At 35.9% G+C, this 23,885-nt stretch overlaps 1 protein-coding gene across 5 annotated transcripts in view; it reads left to right on the top strand.

Annotated features, from left to right (window-relative positions):
• The window catches only part of CAPS2 (calcyphosine 2), a 33,455-nt gene extending 10,270 nt beyond the window's left edge, over window positions 1–23,185 (top strand). For 4 of the 5 annotated variants that reach the window (XM_080392512.1, XM_080392513.1, XM_080392510.1 and 1 more), the window contains 12 exons: window positions 2,097–2,219; window positions 5,852–5,919; window positions 8,211–8,330; window positions 10,685–10,759; window positions 11,650–11,745; window positions 11,852–11,945; window positions 14,099–14,214; window positions 17,159–17,235; window positions 18,855–19,009; window positions 19,553–19,672; window positions 20,744–20,840; window positions 22,141–23,185. In XM_080392512.1, the coding sequence (XP_080248638.1) occupies window positions 2,097–2,219; window positions 5,852–5,919; window positions 8,211–8,330; window positions 10,685–10,759; window positions 11,650–11,745; window positions 11,852–11,945; window positions 14,099–14,214; window positions 17,159–17,235; window positions 18,855–19,009; window positions 19,553–19,672; window positions 20,744–20,840; window positions 22,141–22,316 (1,317 nt within the window). In that variant the 3' untranslated portion in view covers window positions 22,317–23,185. The remainder of the gene's footprint in view (window positions 1–2,096; window positions 2,220–5,851; window positions 5,920–8,210; window positions 8,331–10,684; window positions 10,760–11,649; window positions 11,746–11,851; window positions 11,946–14,098; window positions 14,215–17,158; window positions 17,236–18,854; window positions 19,010–19,552; window positions 19,673–20,743; window positions 20,841–22,140) is intronic. The other variant, XM_080392514.1, reaches the window with a different exon arrangement.
• Window positions 23,186–23,885: the final 700 nt, after the last annotated feature.

Below are 23,885 nucleotides of genomic sequence, written 5' to 3'. Positions count from 1 at the left end.
AGAGAGAGAAACTGAGCTGCTCGTGAGAATCTAAGTGTGCTTGTGTTCTCTAGTAAGAAATGTAGCATTTGCCCTCATAGTGCACCTCTAGCCTGAGCATGAAGATAGCGTGATTGATAGGGAAGAGTTTGCAGCCTAAGAAGATGAAAGACAGTGGGAAGATCTTGATAAAATGTTTTCAGACAAAGAAATGCATTCAAGCTTTTTTTTTAATTTTTTAAATATAGAAGTATCTTAATTATTTACTGAATTATGACTGTATATAGGACTTAAAAAAGAAGTGAAAGATGTAATCTTTACCATAGAGAACTCTTAACTTAGAAAATGGAGAAGAATATGGGGTTAAAATAGTGAGAGATATCTGTACATTTTGCTTTGATGTTGTGTAAGATCCAGTGCAGGTTACTGTAAGCCATATTCGTTCTGCCAGGTTTCTGCTGTGTTTTTAAATTAATACTAAGATGCAAACAAGGGAAGACCAGTGGAGAGAAACTGGAAAACAAAGAGGTGAAAAGTCAACTTTCCTCTTGTTCTGGAAGAGATAGGGGGGAAGGGTGGTTGCACAGAGCGAGATACATCATTGTAGGTGTAAGGGAACAGGAAACAAAAGTAAGCAACAGCTGTGGGGACTGGTTGAATGCTAGACACTGCTGACCATTTAAGAATCCTAATGACAAGTTAAGTATGCAGATGTTGAGGGAACATATTGTGCTCATCGCTTTTCAGAGAAAAAAGTTTGTGATGAATAACAATGAGTTTAATGATTTTACTTACTTAATGTTCAGTAGAATGAAAAGAGAAAGTCTTACAGCCACACTTCAAGTGTTCAGATAAAACTTGAAGAACCTGCAAGGACCTATAGATAAACTTTCTATATATAGATAGAAAGTGAGCAAAAGAGTTGATTGAAAAAAAACAGTTCTGTTATTTTGTTTAGTTTTATGTTTGGTGGCAGTTGCTATTTTGGGGAATTAGTTGTAGCATTACTTTTTTTTTTACTTTTTTTTTTAATGATTCTGCTCTTAGGTACGTATTTGACACAGTCATTTCATCTGTTTTCCAATCAGTAACTCCTTTATATGCTGTACTGCAAGCCTATCAGAAGAGTATTTACAGGAACAGCCAAATTAATCTGAAACTGAAGAAGTAGGTGGCAAGTGTATACTGGGAGAGAAAAAGCAGGACTGACTTATTCTGGTGGGTTTTGGGTTCCAGAAAGATACTTGCTAAGCAGTAGAAGCCATGCGCATCAGTTCTTATGGCAGACTTCAATATAATGTCTAGCAGAACAATTTTCTATTAGCTATTGTTGCTACCTGACTAAATTAATCAAAGCCTCTTTAGATTTGAAGATACTTACTATTTTATCTGATTAGTGGAACTTGTAATAACTTTTATTCTCTGAAAAGAAGCTGCTCCTAGAGGAGCATAGCTAACAAAACCTACTCTTGATTTCTTTCCCATGTTCCCCCCTTCTTGACTTCTGTAAACAGTCTCCTTTGTTGGTTTTCTTCATATCCTTCATGTAGGAAATACATGGATCTACAAGTCTGTTAGATCCACTTGAGCAGTATGCTTTGGCTTTTCCCTGTCCAGACTGTATTTAACTGTATTTTGATTGCTGGTCAAAAAGCAGCATCTCTGCAATGGTGAACTTTGAGCTATATGCGTAATGGCAAATTCGCCACTTTCTCTTGGCTGTTCTTGAGCAGAACAGAAAAAGATGAGCTCTTATCTTTTTCTGAGAGGTACTAACAGTCTGTGTTCTCAGATGTGCTGCTGATTTTTCACAAAGCTTGTAGAAACAAAGTATTCTTTTGATTTTAAAAAATTTATTTCAATATGGTTGAAAGATGGCAAGTATTCAAAAGATATAAGGAAGGACTAGAAAGCAAGATTTGTAAGTTCAGTTTCTGTAGAAAGCTAGGCTTAAAAAAATTCTTTACTTTTTCTAATTAGCATTAAGTGGAAGAAGTAGACAGTTAAATAAGAAAGAAAAATTTTTTTAAATTATTTGAGGAAAATGTGGGGGGTTTATTTTGTTTTTCTTAAAATTAATTAAATTTGATTTATGAAAATAATTTATTTTTGTTTAGGGTACACAGCTTGAAGATGGGCATAATGATTATCTTACAGCTCTTGACGAGAAAGCTTTACTGCAACAACGCTACACAAGCAAGCCCTATAATATGTGGCACAGTATAAGGAAGTCGGAAGCTGTAAGTAACTGGGCTGTTATTATGCTGTTAACTGTCTAGGCTTGTAGGATGACTTCCTAGATGTTCAACAGAAGTTAGGTCCGTGTGATTCGGTTTTAGTATGTAATTGCACCCATTGAAATCATGGTAGTTTAAACATTTGTTTCAATGAGAGCTAAGCTGAGCAATCCAGTGAGCATTTTTAAAAATCATATCTGCAGTACTTGTATCTTATGCAGTCAGGTATGTAAATGAGAATGTAAATTATGAATAATAAATACAAATGTACACATACGACTAAGATTAACTGAGTTGAGTGAAGCTGAGTATTGTGTTACGTTTCCTCTGGTCTGTAGCTTTTGCCAGAGCCTGTATTCCATGATCCATGGATTCCATGATTCCATCAGCTCATTGATGTGTTTCTAGAGTAAACAGGCTGTTTTCCCTCATTAACTCCTGAAATGGAGTATGTGATGAGAACTGGCTTTGTAAGCTTATGAGCTCTGCTGATGGTATTAGATCGGATCAACTGTAGCTTTGTTTGAGTCTTCAAGCTCCAAGGGTGGTGCTTCTACAGCATCTCTAGGCAGCACCTTCCCATGATACGCTACTCTCCTTGTGAAGAAGTTCTTCCTATTATCCATACCAAGCCTCCCAAGGCTCACTGTATAACCTTCACCTCCTGATGTACTGTTGGGCACTGTCAGAAAAGTTTGGTTCTGCCTTCTTTGTAACATCCTTTTTGTTGTAGGATGTTTTCAGCATGCCTCACAGCTGCTGCTTGTGCAAACACCCCAAGCTCCTTTAGCCTCTCCTTTCAGTTGCTTTGGCTCCAATCCCCTGTCGGATCCTTCCCAGGTTCCTCTCATCCCTATTGATCTTTGGAAGGAGGGAGCCCTGAAAACTGGAAACAAGTATAGCCTCACTATGATGTGTAGAGGGGAGTTAGAACTTCTCTTATATGGACATACCCAATATGTTTCTTTAATTTCTTACATAGACACAATTTTTACTCTTTTTAGGACTGAACAATAGAAGTCTTGCCCATCTAAGGCTAAGCCTTGAATTTAGGATTATTTACAATAATGAAGAACCTTGAGCTTTGATATCACATGATTTGCTATTTACATATGCAGAGTCGTGGCTGTCATAATTTGTTTTTGAAGGTATTGTTGAACAGTTAGCATTCTAACTTTCTCATGGAATACTAAGCCATGAGAAATTTTGTGATATTGTAGAAGTGCATAATACTTTTAATTTATTTTGCTTGCTTATCACTATGCACTCAATTTTACATCACTGCAAACATTTATTTGATTTCTAGTCTCATCAAAGGGAACGTGAATCTTGCACTACTGCGGCCACTATTCATTTTCATGATAATATCTTTTCAGAAAGTACCTTCTATTAAGAACTTGAGGAACCTCTTGTTATTGTTAGAATAAATTTTAAAATTATACTATAGGGTGAAGACATGGAAAAACAGTTTGGAGTATCATTAGAGTAACTGCTTAATGTTAAATCAAATATGCTGAAAACACTGAGAAAGAGAGCAGTGCAGGACCACAAAATAACCAGTACACTGCAGCTGGCATGCTTTGAAAGGAAGTCAGCAGGTGTTTGAGCAAGCCCTTTTGTTACTAATTAGCACTCATGGTTGCACAGGCTGTCTGTCTCCTTCTAGGAGCATGTCTTAGGTTCTGTCAGCTTCAAGCTTCTGATAGTGGTCAGAATAATAGGAAAAATCATAGTAACTGCATACACATTAATTCCATTGGGAGTACGTTGCTTCAATTGCTGGCATTTGATTTTAAGATGCCTTAAAAAATTGCTTAAGCATACACAGTGTTAAAATTTCCTTTTACTGTAATTGTTAACAAAAAAAACTAATGTTACAGTAGCATTTCTCTTAATTTTTCTGTGGTTTGGGATGAAAGTCCCCTTATTCAAGCCAGATTATAGCACATATGTAATTGCCAATAGATGCTATAGGTTTTTTTGGAAAAGATTGGTTTTCTATGAATAATCGTATCTTGTGAACAAGAGTTACTGCTTTTTAACCAGTGAGTGCTGCTGCAAGTTAAATGTTTGCCTCAGCAGTTTTGTAAATTCGTAGTACAGCTTTTGTCTAAGTTGAATGGAAGGTATTTCATGTTAAATTTAGTGACCTAGTATTCAATTGAATTTCAAGGCATAAGGTTTCTTTTTTTAAAAAAAAATCAGGTTATTTTCAGCATGCTACCTGGTTTCATGCTATAAGCCTGGGTCCATGCAATATGTTGTCTTTTAACAAACACTGATGTGTATTATCACTTTGTCTTCCTTTACGTAATGCTTTTTAATATACCTGTTGCAACAGTTAATAGGCAAAGATTCAGTAACTTGGAATAAAGCACCACGTAGTTCTGATTGGTGCAAAAAATGACATATGAAAGCAAACTAAAAGCCCCCTATCTCCTATAATTGAGAAATATTTAAGGCTTAAAATCTGTTCAGAGTAAACACCAACTGGTCTGGTGTTATATTATTTATTTGGTTTTTTTGGTTTGAAGTTTGTGGTTTGGATGGTTTGGTTTTTTTTTTTTTGACTAGTGGCAATCAGTATTTACTTGAATGTTGTGAATTATACCCATAACATCTCTGTGAAATTAAGGATTATCCCTTACAGTTACCTGCTGTCTGGGAACCAACTTTTGGTTCTTCTTCAGCAATGGGAAGGCCTGATCTGATCTATCAAGAATTTGGTTTGCACACAAGAATTGTATGGAAAAAATAACGAATCAGAAAAATATCTTAATTCTTCAGTTTCGGAATTACCTACAAAGTTGAAAAAAAGGTTGCATGAACTCCCTCAGTAACAATAATCTCTGTTTTCTCATATATATAACTATTTATTTTTTGGGGGGGGAGGGGGGAATAAGGCAAATTTAAGTGCAGTGAAAAATTTCAGAAATCTGGAAGATAAAATGGCGAGAGGTGCTGGGGCTTGGTTGTTGCTGGCAGCCTCCATGCTGTTCCGGGACATCCTCTTGTGTTTTGGTTTCTCTTTCTACGAAACAAATGATGATCAATGCCTGAGCACTTTAGAGTGAATAGCACAAAGTTATGGTTCAGTGTTACTCTAATAAAAATAATAATAGATCATGTTAAATCCCCTTCCCCCCTAGGATGATCTTTCTTGAAACATATTTCAGATTGGTCTGTCTCAGCAGAAAACTATTATGCCATGCAGCAAATAAAAAAAAGTCTTAAAAGATTTTTTTTTTTTTTTGACTACATATTGCTGGCGGTAAAGTTTCATTCTCTGAACTGGAATCTGTCAGCCGTGAAACCTGGAATAGTGTGAGTTTCCTCGGGCTCTATTGTACTTAAAGAATTTATTGGAAACAATACAGAGATAATAAGGATGCTGTCTATCAATAGAAATACTAGAATTCTCATATTTATTGAATGCATAGAAAATTTGAGTGTGTAGCAGTGAATATTATTTGTCTATCTGTTATGCAAATAGAATTCTACTAAAAAAGATGGGGAAAAAAGATTAATTGTGACATCGGTAAGAATGTAACCTCTGAATGCTATCTTAAAGGGTAATTTATTATGTGAAGTGTCTGGTATATATTTAATTTGCTCTAGTCAGTTTTTCATTGCAGGAGGATGTTGCTGTAGAGAGGAGAAAACGGGCTGTAGTAGAACAAGCGATGGTTGATCAGTTATCTAGGTAAGTGAATTTATAATGTAAAATTTAGGTTATCCCTAAAGAATTCAGATCTGTGAGTGTGTGGCTTTTCTTGCCTAAGAGGTGTCTTGATCATCTTGTTCCAAGTCTTATGCAGTCTTATGTAGGACAATTATTTGCAAAAATTCTTTAAGTTTTTTTAATTTAATTTAAAAGATCAGTTTAAAGTCCTACGTGTAAGTTCATTTTTTCCTGAGAATAATTTTTTATTTTATATTTGAACCTAATTTATGGGCTTTACAATAGCACTAGTTCTCAGAAATAACCTTCTTGCACCTCACTAAAATATATGGATGCCTGCTTTTATGAATTAAGCTTTTTCAGTATTTATTTTCTTTTCTAAGAATCTTAGCTTTATTAATATTCCTTTATTAATATTGACACAACATCCCTCAGGCATAAAGCAGTATTGTACCAGCATTGGGCAGGTAGGAAAAAAATGCACAATGATGAATCAAGTTGGTCAAGGCTGTACAGGAAGGCTCTCCTAACTTCACTGCTATCCCTTTAGCTCCAAGAAGGTTTTTCGTCTGAGTAGGAAAATCCCTTTATATGTTAAAGGGGGAAGAAAAGTAACTTGCAGGTAAAGATAAGTATAGTAAAACCATCTTTCTTTATTATTATTATTCCCATAAACTTGTTCTTATTTTTAAGCATCCTTTAATAATTCAAGGCTTTATCCAAGTTTACTGGTTATGGCAATGTAGAATGGTGCAAGCTAGTTTAAGGTAACATGAAACTATATTACACTTGAAAAAAAATTATCTGGTAGGTCCTGCAGTACGTTGTGTTCTTTGCTTAGTTTACAATCTCTGTAGTCATCTGTACTGATATTATAGCCCATCATATCTCAAGATTTTGAGGTTGGAATGTTGCACTTCACCATCTTATTTGTTTTCATTTGGACTGCAATTTAAATGACCTATATTGTTTAGAAGTCTATTAATGCTTTTATGCTATTTAAAAGCTGAGATATCAAGAAAGTTGCCTGAAGGAAACAGGATTGTCATGAAACACAATGTTAAATTCCAAGCATCACTGTAGCAGGATTAAAAATACGGAAGTGTTCAGAGCAGAAATCCCCAATTTTCTAAGAAATGCTTGTTCCATGTCATATCTACAAAGATACAGGTAAAGCACATGATTGCAGAGGTTATCTTAAAAATGTACTGGTTGTGTTGAAGTGTTTCTGTTCTAGTGATGTTGGATTAAACATACAGATTTGTTCATCTTGGATCATGGATGTTCATTCTGTGCTTAACCTCCTTCAGCTGCTTTGCCTTATTTTCTCCATTTATTCCTTCTCCTACTCAGAACCCTCATGTTGACAATGTCAAAACAATATTTAGTAGTGCTGCAGCTGCATCAGGGTGAACTTTAATTTAAAAAAATCTCTCTGTTTACGTTCCAAATATAACTGTGCTAGTACTGCCAAACAAATTGGTATCAGAGAGCAGGATGCTAATTGGGGATTAGTTCAAAACTGTTGCATGAAAAAAATCTATTTTGATTTTTTTAATTATTTTTTTTAGTAGAGCCAATCTTGCGGTTAAATCGGTGTAATTGATGTCTGCAAAGGTGCATCAGAGAGCAAGTTTATAAAACTATTAGCTGTGCAAAATTTTTTTCCCTCTGATCATGAACCATTTCAATAATGTAAAAAGAATCTAATTTATTTTTAAAGGGTCTCTTCTTTTGTTTACTTGTTGAACTGTTACAGAGAATATAAAAATTTTCAGAAACGGGTTCATCTATTTCTTTTCTGCTTGATGAGACTTTGGGGTCTTATGGGCTATGTATACAGTGCTTTGGGAGAGGAATTGCCAGTCTTTTTGCTGGATGATGTCATTGGCCAGTATGACTAACTGCTGTCACTGATTTTTGAGGGAGCTGTGAATAAAGAATATCACTGATGGAATACTTACAGAAATAGTCAAAATGAGGAAAAAAACCACCTTTGTAATTCTAAGATTTGCCTTCTATACGCATATATAAAATATACTTCAAATAATACATATATACATGTAAATTTAGAATATAGTAGTGCACTGCCAAAATATTATTGCATATATTTGATTTTGAGTAATAGACTTCAGAGTCTGTAAAAACAAACAGAAAAATAAGCCCACAGTTTTATGCAAGCTTAATGGGTAACCCCAAGATTTTATTGCTGTGTTATTCTTGGGTGTTTTCTTTCCTGAGGAAGAATTTGTAAGGTCTGAAATTCAAGCTTACTAATTTTCAGAGGGCTTCTCCCTGCTCTTTCTGATCAGAGGCATTATAAGTGACCCAGAGCAGTCCACACGTGATGATGCTTACAAGGAAGCTGAAGGAATTCTGGGACTTGGGAGAGCACCAATGCATTTTAGAAAAAGAATGCTCCATGAAACGAAGTAAGCTCTCTCTAGTGGTCTGGTTTTTTGGTTGTGTTTTTTTTTTTTTTTTTTTTTTTAGAAATAGATCTGCTGTGTTTGTCATTATTTGCAGCTCTGCAAAGTCTGTTTACCTTTCCAGATATTTTATTTCTGGCTCGGCTCCACTAGCTTCATGTGAAACCTTTTTTGTAGCCTCCCCATGCTTATAATTATGTGTAGTGGGACCTTTTTTTGTGGATCCTCTGGAAGAACATTCTTAAGCTTATATTGATATTGTTCATCATAGGGTCTTGCCAGCCTTTTCTGAGCTGTCGAATGCTTGTAATCTTGTCATATCCTTTTAGAGATTCCTATCCTGAGGTGCATAAAATTGCATAAATATGCATCTGTAAATGCTAATGTAGATATTAATGATATAATCATACTTTTCTTTCATGTTTTGATTTCTGCGGCATTAATTAACCATATTGGTGTTTAAATGTCATTCCTGGCTGGTGAGCATTGAAATAGTGATACTAAGGGCTTGAGAAAACCTGAGAAAACACTGTGATCCATAAAATGAAGTGAATCTACAGGTCCAAATTCTTTTCTGCTGATCTTTCTCAATGTGCAGGCAAACATCTCTGCACATTTTAACATCCTGCTCTAAAGTCTTTCTCAACAAATATCATCTTTGTATTCTTAAAAAGGGGGACACACACACAAAACCAGTTTCAATCTGTTACACCTATCACATGGACAAATCTCCGTTTCTGGAACTAGTAATATAGAATCATAGAATGGTTTGTGTTGGAAGGGACCTTAAGGATCATTTAGTCCCAGCCTCGCTGCCATGGGCAGGGACACCTTCCACTAGACCAGGCTGCTCAAAGCCCCATCCAGCCTGGCCTTGGACACTGCCAGGGATGGCATGTCCACAGCTTCTCTGAGCAACCTGTTCCACTGTCTTGCCACCCTCACAGGAAAGAATTTCTTCTTAATATTTACTCTAAATCTACCCTCTTTCAGCTTAAACCCATTCTCCCTTGTCCTCTCACTAATGCCCTTGTAAAAAGTCCCTCTCCAGCTTTCTTGTAGGCTCACTTCAGGTACTAGAAGGCCGCTCTAAGGTCTCCCCGGAGCCTTCTCTTCTCCAGGCTGAACAACCCCAATTCTCTCAGCCTGTCTTTATAGTTGGGGTGCCCTAGCCCTCTGGTCATCTTTGTGGATCTCCTTTGGACTTGCTCCCAGAGGTGCATGTCTGTCTTATGTTGGGGGCACCAGAGCTGAACGCAGGACTCCAGGTGGGGTCCCACGAGAGCAGAGTAGAGGGGTAGAATCAGCTTCCTCATCCTGTGGGCCACACTTATTTTGATTCAGCCCAGGATATGGTTGGCTTTCTGGGCTGGAAGCACATGTTGCCAGGCAATGCTGAGCTTCTCATCCACCAGCACCCCCAAGTTTTTCTCCTTGGGGCTGCTCTCAATCCGTGCTCCACCCATCCTGTATTTGTGGTTGGGATTGCCCCAAGCCACATGCAGGACCTTACACTTGCCTTTGTTGAGCTTCATTAGGTTCCCCTCTGCCCAGCTCTCCAGCCTGGCCAGTTCTGATACACCAGAATGGCAGCGCAGCCTTCTGGTGTATCAGCCACTGCTCCCAGTTTTGTATGCTCTGTCCCTTCATCCAGAGGTCACTGATGAGCAAGTTGAACAGGACTGGACCCAGTACCGACCCCAGGGGCACACCGCTGGCTACAGGCCTGCAGCTGGACTCTGCCACTGATCACAACTCTGAGCTCTGCCCTTCAGCCAGTTCTCGATCCACCTCACTGTCCACACATCTCACCCACACTGCCTGAGCCTACCTATGAGGATGTTGTGGAGACAGTGTCAAACACCTTGCTGAGGTCAAGGCAGACAACATCCACTGCTCTTCCCTGGTCGACCCAGCCAGTCACTCCATCAGAGAAGGCTATCAGGTTGGTCAGGCACCATTTCCCCTTAGTGAATCAATGTTGACTGTTCCTGATGACCTTCTCTTCCTCCACATGCTTAAAGAAGACCCAACGTGGGTGTTTTTGCAAGAAAACACATTGATTCATGGAAGGATAGTGAGTGGTAGAGGTTTAATTCTTTATATTAAGTTTATGTAAACAAAAGATCTCATTCATATCTATGCCTTCTGTGAATTTACTCTCATATAATTACAGAACACATTTCACATTACAACTCTTGAGTTACTTTCTAATTCAACTACAAAGGTTCATCTCCTTAGCCAGTTGCCAAGGATACCGTATTTCACATTTTCTGCTGTTTTGAAACAGTTGATTTTTATGTAATGTTTTTCTGTGAGCATATAGGTATCATTAACATGCTGCATTATTTTCACAGAATAAGGACCAAATCAGGATTAACTGAAAACATGCTCTCTAACAAACTGTGCTTTGATAGTAGGATTATATCAAGGTAATCATAAATTTTGTGAAACCTTTCAACTCTATGAATTTATGAATTATATTCTTTACTCTATTGAACTAATTAATTGCACTGAAATTTCTGTTCCCTATGTTTAGAAAAAACTATATGCTGTGTGGGTATATATATGCATACATGTATAATACAAATTTTGATGTGACTGATGGATAGCGGCTTTACAGTCCCATTGTAGAACATTAAGATGCGTAAGTAATGTTACGTTACCATCATACCTGTAGCTCTGGGCAGGATGGTTAGCACCGGGACTGTGTATAATAGTGCTCGCACCTGTTGCACTTCAGCTGAATGAAAAACTTGTTTTAGCCCTGTCTTACTATGTGGCAACTGCCATGGATGGAAAAGATGGTTTTGTGTCTCATTTGTAGCTCCTTATGTATTAAACTTGTAGATTTAGGGCATCTTTGAAACTGTTCTGAATTGAGTAGTGGTGACACGACCATATTCTTAAACTCTGAAAGTGGTGCTTTTCTAAAGCAGTGAACTGTGTACTTGTTAGATGTAGCTGAGGGTTCAGCCATGTAGCTTCGTATATCATAGCTTCATATACCATAATGAATGCAGTAGTCCTGGTGTAAGTAATCCGTTAGTCGTTGAGTGAGAATTACGTTGGTATCCTAAAACATGAAGCCTTGAAATATATTTTTAACATTACGGAGAATGGAATATTGCATTAAAACATGTCCACATATAGAAGTTGAATTCTATGGTGGGTTAAGATAGCTCTTTCAAAGAAAAAGGCTGTACAACATGCAACATTGGAAATAAAATGCATATTCCAGAATAAATGTGTTTTATGTTTGCGTTGAATTGGATTTATATAGATGCAAAAACATAAAGGTGCTTTTCAATTTTCCTTTTAGAAATGGTCATGATGCTTGTAGAGAGTTGATTGGATTTTTTTTCACATGTGACAGATCCCTTACTGTGTACGAATTTCGGCAGTTTGGAAAAAATAGGTAGGATAAATTACTTTTTTTAAAAAGGTTTTAGAAAACTTCTTGCAAATGTATCTAAGAAACTTAAATGTAATTGTTTTACTAGCACTTTTGAATTATTTCACAGAACAAATGCCTTGCCTTTCATTCAGAAGGGAATTTATCAACATGAACGTGGACAAAGGAAGGGGAAAGCTTATGACCTTAGTGACTTCTATATTGTAAGTGTTCTGCTGAATGTAAGGCAATTTTGTTGGTGGTTTGGAAGTAATATTATAGATACTTGAGTTGAAAATTGTGATCTAACTTCAAGAGAAAATAGGATAAGGGGTAATGGCCTTAAGCTGAAAGAGGGTAGACTTAGATTAGATATCACGAAGAAATTCTTTATTAGGAGACTGGAAAAACACTGGAACAAGTTTCCTAGAGAAGCTGTGGATGCCCCATCCCTGGAAGTGTTCCAGGCCAGGCTGGATGGGGCTTTGAGCTACATGGTCTAGTGGAAGGTGTCCCTGCCCATGGCAGGGGGGTTGGAACCAGATGATCTTTAAGGTCCCTTCCGACCCAAACCAGTCTATGATTCTGTGATTCTTTCCCTCCAGTAACGTTTTCGAATGAAAAGATTTTCAGGAGTCTGGATTATTTTGCTGTCCCATGTTTTAGGTTCCGTTTTTGGCTTCAGATTAAGCTGTAGTTCCCGATGTTCCCACGAGAGGGCACAAGACTGCAGACAGCGTAGACCTTTTTGTAGGCGAAATGAACAACTCGGGAAGGAAAGTCCTTAAAATGAAGTAGAGCAAAGTAATTGATAAAAATTAATAATCTTTGCAAGGTCTGCTGACATTTTTGACGCGATAAAATTATAAAATGCATTTTTTTAAACATGGGGAAATGGCAGGCTGATGGTTTCTAACCTGAAGTTTGAAAATGTGTACTACCAGCCTTTTAGATAGAGCTTTTGAAACAATGGTAAACTTCATCTACCAGATAATTTGGTGACTGACTACAAATCATACTGCATCTTCTGTACTTCTGTACTGGGTTAAGTGTTCCTGGTTTATAAATACTTGAGCAATTTTTCAAGTACAGAGTGTTTTCACCGAGTTCGTCATATCCTCCTGCAAATCTTGAGTTTAGAGCAAAAATGTGTTTGAATTAAGTATTGAAACTAAAAGAGGACAACATTAGTTCTTAGTGTTTTGTCTAACCACCTGCCTAATTCTAACTGTTTATATGTGGCTATGATGTAAGAGTTTCCAAGATGAAATAGATTACTTTCTTTATGGTATGGAAACTGAAGCTATTTTTTAGAGGTTTGGGGTTTTTTTAATTATTATTATTGCCCTGTGTATCTTTGTAACCTGCAGATAGAAATGTGTTCTGAATAAAGATGCATCTTAAAGCCATTCAGAAAATGTACTGTTGCCAAGTTGGATAGCTCTTCAGTATAACATCGTATCTGTGAATCTCCAGATCTGCAAACTGGGTTTCTGGGCTGACATTAAGATGTAAAAATCTCTCACAAAATCCAAATGTTTGAGACACTTGTACAATAACAGTGTCTCTGTCCCCTTCCTAATTTATGAGTTTTGGAGGCTTTATAACCCAAGCCTGCATGGATATTAGAGCTGCTGCTTTTTTTGCTGCTTCTCAGCATCCTTTGGGTTTAGTTTGCTGTTTTTCTTTCTCTCCCCTTCCCTCTTCACCCAAACCAAAAAGCATCCTGAACTTTGCAGAATATGTGAAGTGTTTTCTCTGTCCCCAACTTGAAGGGAAGGGTGGTTTGTAAGACTAGAAGAAACTATGCAGGGTAATAGAACTCTGTGCTACTAATAACATATTTTTATTCAATATTTATTGGTGAAATTTGGCAATTTTAAAGAATAACTTTATAGTTAAACTTCACAGGAATGATTTGAACTTTGGGAAGGCTACTTTTTAGTGGTTATCTCAAGTATGATTTTAGGTTATTGAAAATAACTGGAGGGTTTTTTCTGGTTTAAGAGAACTTTGCTGTCATGGAATCAATGTGGCACCTTCTGTGACTATTCTGTGGTCCAGTGAGTTTTGGATCCCATATGGATGAAGGGAGAAGAAAAATTGAAAAGTAGAGCCTGGCTGAGGGAACAAAAATCTCTAGTCTTGTGATTCTAAGCTGTAGATTAGGCAACAGTAGTCCCTCTTACTAGACAAACCTCTATGTAGACGATAATGTGTCATCTTGGAGCCTGCAGCTGTTGTTATTTAGTACTAGAAAGTTAAGCAGGTTAACTGACCTTAGTTGCACTTTTCCATCACTTCATACCAAGGTTTTAAGAATGTATTTTATGAAATACATGACCTGTTTTTAAGTGGTTGTATGCTTTACCAACAGGGAGCTAACCTAACTTTCCGAAGTATTGATCATAACCTTCCAGAAAGTGTTAAGCAGAACCCAGTTCTCACCCTTCGTGTGATAAGTATAGATGAAGCTGCTATGGATTTTCTAAAGTAAGTGCAGCTGTTTTTCAAACTACCTTTCTTTAAGCAAAAAAGTTTTTTTTACTAAGAGCTTCTAATATCTTATACTGCTAAAAAAATAAATTTAGGCTGTTGTTAGGAGACTTTAGTAATAGATGTTAGTGGATGTTCTGTAATTCATTAACTTTCTAGAATGATGAGAGGTAATTTTAAAATAAATACATTATAAGTGCCTGTTTGCTTTGTTTGAAGTCAGGTGTTTTTATATACAAGTCATATACTGAAACTTTTCTTATGTAATGGACTCAAATACTGCATTTGGGGAAAATCTGCTTTTTTGTGATCAGCATTATTATTATTGAATCTTTTGTGACAGTTATGTTAAAAGCTTGTATCAGTCATGATAACACAAGTATTTCAATATAGGCAGGGGAAGGATTGGGGATTTCTTTCTCTGTTTTTTCTTCTTCATTCCTTTCATTCCCCTTCCTATCCCTTCATTTTTCATTCTTCCATATATTGCCACATGTTGAAGACTTCAGGCACTGGGACAGGATTTCTGCGCTCTTTCAAAAAAAGTTTTTGGTAAATTATGTTGTTCCATAGTCTCAAAGATGGGAATTTCTTAGAAATTTTTTAGATGGTTAGGTAATTGGTTAATCTTTGAATATGTGTTATTTATGAAGGTTATTCTCAATAGCTATGCAGAAGTAAACTGTCTAGGGAATAAAGCATCTTTCTCTGGCGTTTCTGGCTTTTATTGTGAGTATATTGGTTTCTTAGCACAAATAAAATCTTGGTATAAAATTTATCACCCTGCTGCGTTGCCTGAACACAGAAGTTACTTAAGTGTTGGAAATACAGTCAGAGTTTGATTACTTAAATTTTGGTGAGGAGTGTTAGTTGGTATCAGATGTTGCAAGGCAGAAATTTTCATAAAATCACAGAATCATAGAAAGGGACCTCCAGAGGGTCTCTAGTCCAACCTCGCTGCTCGGAGCAGAGTTTGCTACAGCAGGCTTCTCAGGGTGGCTGCAGCCAGTTGAGTTTTTAAATATCTCAAAATATGGAGACTCTGCAACCTCTGTGGGCAACCTATTCCAGTGTTCAGTCACCCTCAGTACAAACGTGTTTCCTGATGTTCAGAGGGAAGCTCCTTTGTTTCAGTTTATGCCCACTACCTCTTGTCCTGTCACTGGGCTCCGCCTAGCAGATCCTGTCTCAATTATCTTTACTCCCTCCTGTCAGGTGTTTATACACACTGGTAAGATCCCTCAGGCTTTCTTTTCTCCAGGCTAAACAGTTCCAGCTCTCCCAGCCTTTCTTCATGTATCAGATGCTTCAATCCCTTGACTGGGACCAGCAATAACACAATTTCAATTAAATATGTTTAGTATCTAAAGACTACTTTTGTTTAGCACAACTTAATCAACTATTATTTTTCTTTCTGCAAGTGTTTAGATGCATGAAGCTTGTTCTCAGTTATGGTAATATTCACTTTAAGGACCTTTTACACTGAAAGCTTTGCAAAGGAGCCATAGTGAGCTAACAGTACATAAACCAATAAATTCAAATGTAATTTGTTATAGAAATATATAGTTGTATGATGCTCAATGCTAGTTGTTCCCTTTCTGCAAGTTTTCCATGAAATAAAAGACAATATGTTTAATTTCAGATAGTTTATGTAAGGCATTTTACATCTCAGAAGCCTATCATTCTGGTAAACAGCTTTTTGTTTCATTTGTTGCTAATCTTATACCTGTGAAATTTGGAGTTGATCCAATGTTATCTCTGAAGGCTGCAGAAAGAAGACCTGCTCACTGGGTTATAATTTTGCATTTTTTTCTACCTGTGGTGGAACAGATTGTTTCTTTTTTATACTTGCTCTCTGTGTTCTTTCCATTAGTGACTAATTTTCAGATTGTGAAGTCTGTCTTTTTCTTCTGAATGGGTGTGTTATCGAACTCGGTACAATCTGATGCAAAACTCTTGAACTGAGTCTTCCTACCTCCATTACGGTACTCACAGAGAATTCTGCTCAAGTACAGCCCGGAAGGTCTATTGCAGGTTTTCAATGGCAGCTATGCCCTGCTGTCACAAGCCATGAGTCTTGTTTTACATGTGTTTTGGAGAGAGTATGCTGTCCTCTGTAGGTGGTCGTTGGCTTTACGGTTTAGGTGGTTTGATATAGGCAAGCTTTTAGGGACTTCATAATGGGAAGGTACCCAAAGTGGAGACGAAAAGTCTTTAATAGGCAGCAGAGAGGTCTCAGAAAGCAGCAGGGGGAGTACTCTTCCATAACAAAGCACTGGCAAGCAAGCAGCTCAAAGTTGACCGTAGTGCGTTTCTGTTTGCCCTCCTGTTCTGATAATTATGACTTTTTTTTTCTTTTCTTTTCTTTTCCTTCCAGTAGGTTCTTCCACGGTATTTTTTTATCAACCTTTACAATAATTTCTGATGGGGTCTTCTGGGAAGCTCTTTTCAGAAGGGAACTTGTCAGACAAAACACAAAATCTCACTATAATTCCTAGATCACACCTAAGATATGCTGATCCAGTTTTTAGTCTATACCCTTGCTTGTTTCTCTTCTAAAGAGAAACTTGTAGCTACTTCATGTTATTTTCCTGATGGTAACGAAATGTAGTTGTTTTAACAAGCTCTTCCAGTGGCCTGAGCTGGAGATTAGGACTCTTTTGAAATAAATTTCTGGAGTTTTTATGCACAGGAGAAATTATCCATAATTAATGAATTAGTAGAGGAGCTGCTAATGGAATATTGTCAGAAAGGAATTTCTGTATACCTGCAGCTGTTCAGCAAGGATGTGTGCCATCTCAAACCCAAGCAATTGGTTGCAATGCTTAAGGGTAGTATAAGAATTAAATATAAAGTTCAGTATGTTTTTTACTACAGCTGTTTTAAATTCAGTAGTATTATATGTAATTTCACCAAGCAACATTAATTTTTGTTATTTTAGAGCTTCTTCTACAGAGTTCAAGCAAGAGTGTTCCAAGCAAGTGGTTGATGACAACAAAGTTTTCAGGAAGATTCAAGGTTAGTGTCTAGCAGAACCTATTCTAATTTCTGCACCTTTGTCTTTTCAGGTCAACACCAAGAACAATAGTGACGTTATAAATATTTTATTTGTATAAATGAAATTAAACAAAATTCAGATGTTTATCAAAATATTTTTGGAAGTGATACCAGCATAAATCAACCATAGGAATAATTTCTTCTCTCTTTCTTTAAATAAACAGTCAGGCTAAAGATTGTGGAGACAGTACAGAATAATTATACATGTAATCAATAAAATGTTAATCTCTGTGTCAACATAATCTCTGAAAACATGCTGAAACATAATGCTGATCCTATGTTAAACTGGTATTAAACTAAAAAAGTTATTGGCAAAATGTACAAGCACAATCTCATTTTTTTCCAGTTATTTTTCTGCCAGATGCTTCTTTTGGCCATTATTTCTATCCGTTAATAAGTTATTTTTGATAGTCTTTAATGTTATACTTATTAGAGTATGTAAGTATAATTGAATAGTATATTCTGGAATATGTAAACAATTTTTTTCAGGTTCCTACCTACAGTCTTTAGGACAAAAGCATAGCTTTGTGTTTAAAATCACGGCAAGATGTTTATGCAGTGCTGTATATTGTCTTTGTAACCTGTGGTCAACCAAAACTATCTAGCTTGTGTAATCTCCATTATTTATTGTCATTAGCTAAACCTGGTTTCAGTAGGCACTCTTTGGTCACTAAAATCTGCTTAGACTTTTAATTTTAGAAAAATTCTTGGAATAATAATTAGGGATATTTCTACAATTTTATAGTTTTTCCATTTTTTTCCCTTGCATAATAGACACAAATTGATTTCTCAGTTGTCGGACTACATCTAAGGTTGCTGGTGTAGCTGGGAAGAAGGTTACATGTATGTGCTTCAAGAATCTTTTAACATACATCTGAGTTTGAACTTCACTTGAAAAAAACTTGCTTCTGTCACCCTCCCCCCTATTTTGCTTTATAATTGTAGATACAAATAATTTGAAGATATACTATGATAATAGCAGATTATCTGTTAAGAGATTATGCTAAGAAACTCAGGCATCCCTAAAGTAAACCTGCTACCTAAAGATTTTGATAAGGCTGTCATTTTTACTGTAGAAATAGTTCTCTGCATATCATTTTGGAGCAATTTTGCAGCATTACTGATACTTGTTCTTGTTTCCAGATGTATTTAATGTGTTTGTACAATGAAGGAGCAACTCTGTGTCCCATAATGGAATGCTTGTATTACCAAAGTAGTGTTCCTACATTGTTTTGTATGTTGAACAGTGGTGTGTAATCAGTTCTAGCAGAAGTAAGCAGTTTATAATCTGAGCACGTAAAGGGTGTTAGCCATTCTCCCTTTCTTTCTCTGATCTCTGAAAAAGTTTAGTAAGATGTTGCTGCTGCTTTATATTATTATTACTCAAATATTAAGTAACTGATAGTTTCATTTTGATCTGACATTCTGTCATCAAAGATAAGGGAGCCTGGATGCGTGGATGTGTCATTTTAACCAGAAATTTCATAAGTAGTTGTGGGTTTCTTTACTGTTATATCAGCTCCATAGCAAGTGGCCAACTTCAGGTAATCTCTGTGTCCTTTATTCCTCTAAATCCTCAGGTATACTCAGAGAGACACTAAGTAAAAGAGGAGTTCGGGTTATAACAGGCTTAGGAAAGTATTTCCGACAAGTAGACAAGAACAGAAATGGTTTTCTCTCTCAGGCAGCCTTTAAAGAAGCTCTAAAAGTTTTCCATTTGGAAATTCCTGAAGAGGTAAGTCTAGTTGGAACTGTAATCATGGGTATTACCTTATTTTAATTTATGGAATCAGTTATTTTCTTTGCTTAAATCTATAGTTTAATGGCTGTTTTTTGCAAGGTTATTGAGTTTAGGGGTTTTTTCCCCCCCCTTGTGGTATATTGACATTTCTGCATTAGGTTCTGTGTGAAATTCTTAAAAATAAAAATTAATACATTTAAAAACATGCAACCTTTTTAATCATGAAGAAGCAAGCGGTATTGCAATCCATTTTTTTCTTATTTAGCCTTGTAAAAATAATCTAGAAGGTGCTGTCTACTTATCTTTTATATATATATATATATATATTTTACATTTTAAAAATAACCTGCAGCTACCAGAAATGCATATAATGTGAATTATGCTCATCTGTGATTGATGATGACTTCCGTTATTTTGAAAAATATTTTAATCAGTTTGGATTTGGAAGGGTTACAGAATACTGTAATTTCCTATTCTAGTAATTGTTTTATTCTAGGACATAGTGAAGAACTTCAGCAAAATATTTTTAAATTGCAGGACTTTGAATCCTTATGGCTTATTCTTGATGACAGCAAGAGCGGTAAAGTCGATTATGGAGAATTTACTCGTGCCATATTTGGAGAAATGAATGAATATAGGAAAGCATTTGTAAGAAAAGTAAGTTGTTACAGATATTCCAAGTATAGATATTTTGCAGTCTAACTTTGGAGTTGGTTATTCATCATGTTCTGGTTATTGGTTATTTTTGTTATTGTTGTTTTTCTTAAACTGTGCATCTGGTAATTGACTTTTTAAATTTTCAGATCAGTTCATTAAAACAAATATAAATCAGAGGACTGCATGCTGTTTCATTGTAGAATTAGTTAATTTTAAACTCTAGAATTAAAATTCCTTTATTATTTTGAGTTTATGCATATGTGTGCTATTCTTACAGTTCAGTCCCTGAAACTATCTCTTCCAGAAGTATGTTTCCTTATTTTGGCAGATCACTATATCTGTGTGCAGATTTTTTTCCCCTCAGTGCCAGAAATAGGTGGCAGTAATACTTGGCTCCTTTGAGACCTACAGTTGGGATTGTTGTATTCCTGAGACTATTTATATTTAAAATGCCATTTATTATACGTCTATAATGTAACGTGGAACTGTTTGCAGTATGAAACACTGATCACAAATCAATCGGTAGAGTAGCAACTGGATATCAAGATCAAAAGAAATTACATACTTTCAAACTTTTTCTTTAGTCACGGAGGATCTGACTCCCTTAATCTTATGTATCAAGCACGTGTACTTGAATAAACTGGAATGAAAATGAAGCTGCTCTTAGCAGTGCTGAAGAGGCTGTGTTGAGGCCTCTGTCAGAATGATGCAAGTATCTTAGTAATTGGAGGAGGCAGAAGGGAAGCAGCTTAATTCTGATTCTAAGGATGAACTAGAAATTTTGGAGAGAATGATTTTTTTTTTTTTTTGAGTTAGCGAGGGGACCACATCTGTTATGAGAGCTGTTGAGATAAAATAATCATGAAACTCCATAATCTAGAATAATTTTCTTGTATCTGGTGCCTTACATAAAATAGATAATTTCACATAATCCATTACACAAGATCTAAAACTATGTGCTAGGTAGTTAAATATCTTGATATTTAAATATTTGATCTTTAAGTTTTTCTGCTTTTTTACTCTCTTCTTATGTGCTTATATGAAACTCTTTTTTTTTTTTTCCCCTTATAGGCTTATATGAAACTAGACTTCAGCAAAACTGGGAGTGTGCCTATGGTAGATATCAGAAAATGTTACTGTGCAAAGAAACATCCTCTAGTATTGGCAGGTAATTCACGTGAACAAAAAAAATAATAAATCTGTAACTACTGAAGTCATCTTGTTAGCAGAGATACCAGATCCAGAAACTGGTTGCAAATACAAACTGTTTTCATATTGTCTTAGACTCGAGCTGGTAAGGAGAATCTTTTTTTTCCTCTGATGACCTAGAATGTGTCTATCTGGAACACAACTACGAATAATAAGGGAGTTCATAGACACAATTTAAATACTTGCTTTTTATCAAGCTGCGAATACTGCATATATGCAGAATAGTTCCTTTCCCTGCCTGTGTAGAACTACATTTAAGCAGCTATTTCTCAGCTTTGGTGTGCAAGTTATCAGTGACACATATGATGTTAGTAATTTCATTTAGGAGGATACTCCCATTTCATGTTACTGTCTTCCATCAAACTGTGCGGTTTCCAAATGACACTGAATGTACTTGGCACTTGAAGTTCCTTCTGAATAAGTTACTCATTTACTTCTGGGACAGGATTGTCATCCTCTACAGAGGAAATGTTGGTATCTTCTTTTTTTTTTTTTTTCTTTTTCCTCAGGATTCTCAAAAATGTTTAAACTCTATCATTGAAAAAATAGGAGTCTAAATATTTGTGTGAGTTTTTAAAATATCATTTCTATGTACCAAACGAGTAATTGCGAAAGCCTCCTTAGTGTCCTGACTCTTTCTATTTTACCTGTAGAAGAGAGGATGTTTTTTTGTATTGCTGGTGTTTTTAATGATAACACATGAAGATACATGGTGGTATAGGGATGTTACACATACAAGTTTTTCCAGTGTTATAGTGCTATGTTTTTTCCATTTTTTCCCTGAGTGCTATGAAATAATCTTGAGTATATTCCTTATTAAGTCACTAAAACACATGTAAATTGCAGAACGCATTTCAAATGCAAACTTGCATTTTAATATTTTCCTAGAGCTTTGAACTAGTATTACATTAAACATATGCTTTATAGAAGATAATTTCTGAATTACCAGAATTTTAGTTTACAAATGCATTACTCAGTTTTTGCAGTCATTTGAAGAAGTCTTCCTGATCTTGTCATTCATTGAAATTGACCGTGGCCTCTGTTGATATTTAATGCTATCGTGTTCTATTAAAGAAAAATCATTTCTGCAGCTGTTACTAAGTGAGACAATGACTTAATTCTGAAATCAGAATATTGAATTTGTTCAAGAAAATAATATTTGCAAGCTAAAATTTGGAAGTTTCTTGCCTGAAGTATATTCAATGCAATATATTCCCTGTACTTGAAAACATATTTAATAGAAAAATATACTTTCACAGGCAAAGCTACAGAAGAAGAAATTAAATCATCGTTTCTAGAAACATTAAGAGAGTCCTGCAGCAACCCCAGTGAAGTGTCCTATTCTGAGTTTGAAGATTACTATGAAGGATTAAGTATTGGAGTAATAGATGATGATGATTTTGTTAATATCTTAAGGAACCCTTGGGGAATTTAGAGTTGAAGATTACAAAAATGAAGAAGGGACGTTTTCTACAACAGGGAGTGAGCTAAATAAGGGAGGATTTAGTCTTGATGTGCGTTACTTCATAATTAGTGTCTTAAACTGATTACAGGGACTGAAGATTTTAGATGCTTTCAGAATAATACATGGCAAATTCCTTAGAGGAGTGTCTGTTGAGCTATGCCAACCACTTTTTAAATATAAATTATGTTCATTCCTTTTCATTGGGAATAATAAAGGCTGTTCCCCATACCGAAAGGCATCATTTACTTGGTGTTAAAGTGACCTATTTTAAAATAAGAGAGAATTAGACTACTAAAGTGCATGAAAGGGTGTATATGCAAGAGAAAATTTAGTTTTATGACTTATTGTGAAAAGCTTTAGATTTGACTGCATAAATATGAATGGTAGCTTTTCTTCATAGTTTTCTTATGAAAGCAATATGTGTGTTCTTATTCTTTGTGTCATTTTTTGTTTGTTATGCTGGTACTGAGCTTGAAAGAGAACAGGTCATCCTTTTCTGATTTTGAGGATATCTGCAGTACTGAAAGTGCGGAAATATTCACACCAATTAGCCCTTTGGCCTGTGTACCATCTTGACTGATCCTTTTCATTATGGTCAGGCATCTGAAGCTGAGCATTGAATCTCAAACATTTTAATAAGCACATATATATTTTGTAATGCACTTCCTCCTTTCCTATATTTTGCTAAGTGTGTTTTTTTTGGAAAAAAAAATCTTTACTTTCTATTGCTGTCTTTTTTTTTTTTTTTTGTAATTAAAACTTTGCAATTATATCCTTTGTCAAGCTGATATATAGCATTTCCTATCAGCTCTAAAACAGAAAAGTCTATTAACCCCCCCTCCCCCCAAAAAAAAATCAAACCCAAACCAACCACCTCTGTCACAAAAAATTAACCCATGAATTGAAATATTTCTGGCTACTTCAAATATTCAGCGAGGTACACTTTTCAATGTAATACATCTTGTTAATTCTGTACAATTCTTTATGTTAAGAAATAAAAAGAAATGTATTATTAATTATATAGAGAGATAGATAGCCTTTGGTTTCAACATACCTGTTGCCAAAACTAACTGTATGTTGAACTGCATTTCTTGAGCAATTGAAATATATTTGTTTCCCCTGTGCTTGTCTGCCTGGTTTTGCATTTATAGTCTATGGTTAAACCTTCCTCTGAGACAGAATTTGTGTTTCATAGGATGGTAAGGGCAGTGCTGAAATGAGGGACTTTGGTCCCTCTGTGGCTGACTGACTTATTCTAGATACAACACTTCCTTGTTCTAATAGCTTGTGCATTGTTACATTTTGATTGTTTTACCCTGTCCTCAGATGTAACTAAAACTGAAGTTTCTGCTCTAAATCCTCAAATGAGAGACTTCAGGGAGTTCTTTTGGGGCTACAAAAGTCTGTACGTATTGGTTTACAGAGAAAGGCAAATTCTCTGCTATTCTAAGAATTCTGATGTGGCTTATTATGATTTTCTTGCTTCCCATTCCTGCTGGAATTTCTCTTGCTGGAAGGATTTTGTTAATTAAGTGTTCT

Source organism: Falco punctatus (assembly GCF_963210335.1).
Source record: "Falco punctatus genome assembly, chromosome: 6".
Lineage (NCBI taxonomy): Eukaryota > Metazoa > Chordata > Aves > Falconiformes > Falconidae > Falco > Falco punctatus.
The sequence above is the reverse complement of the archived record's forward strand: the minus strand, read 5'-3'. Positions and strand labels throughout refer to the sequence as shown.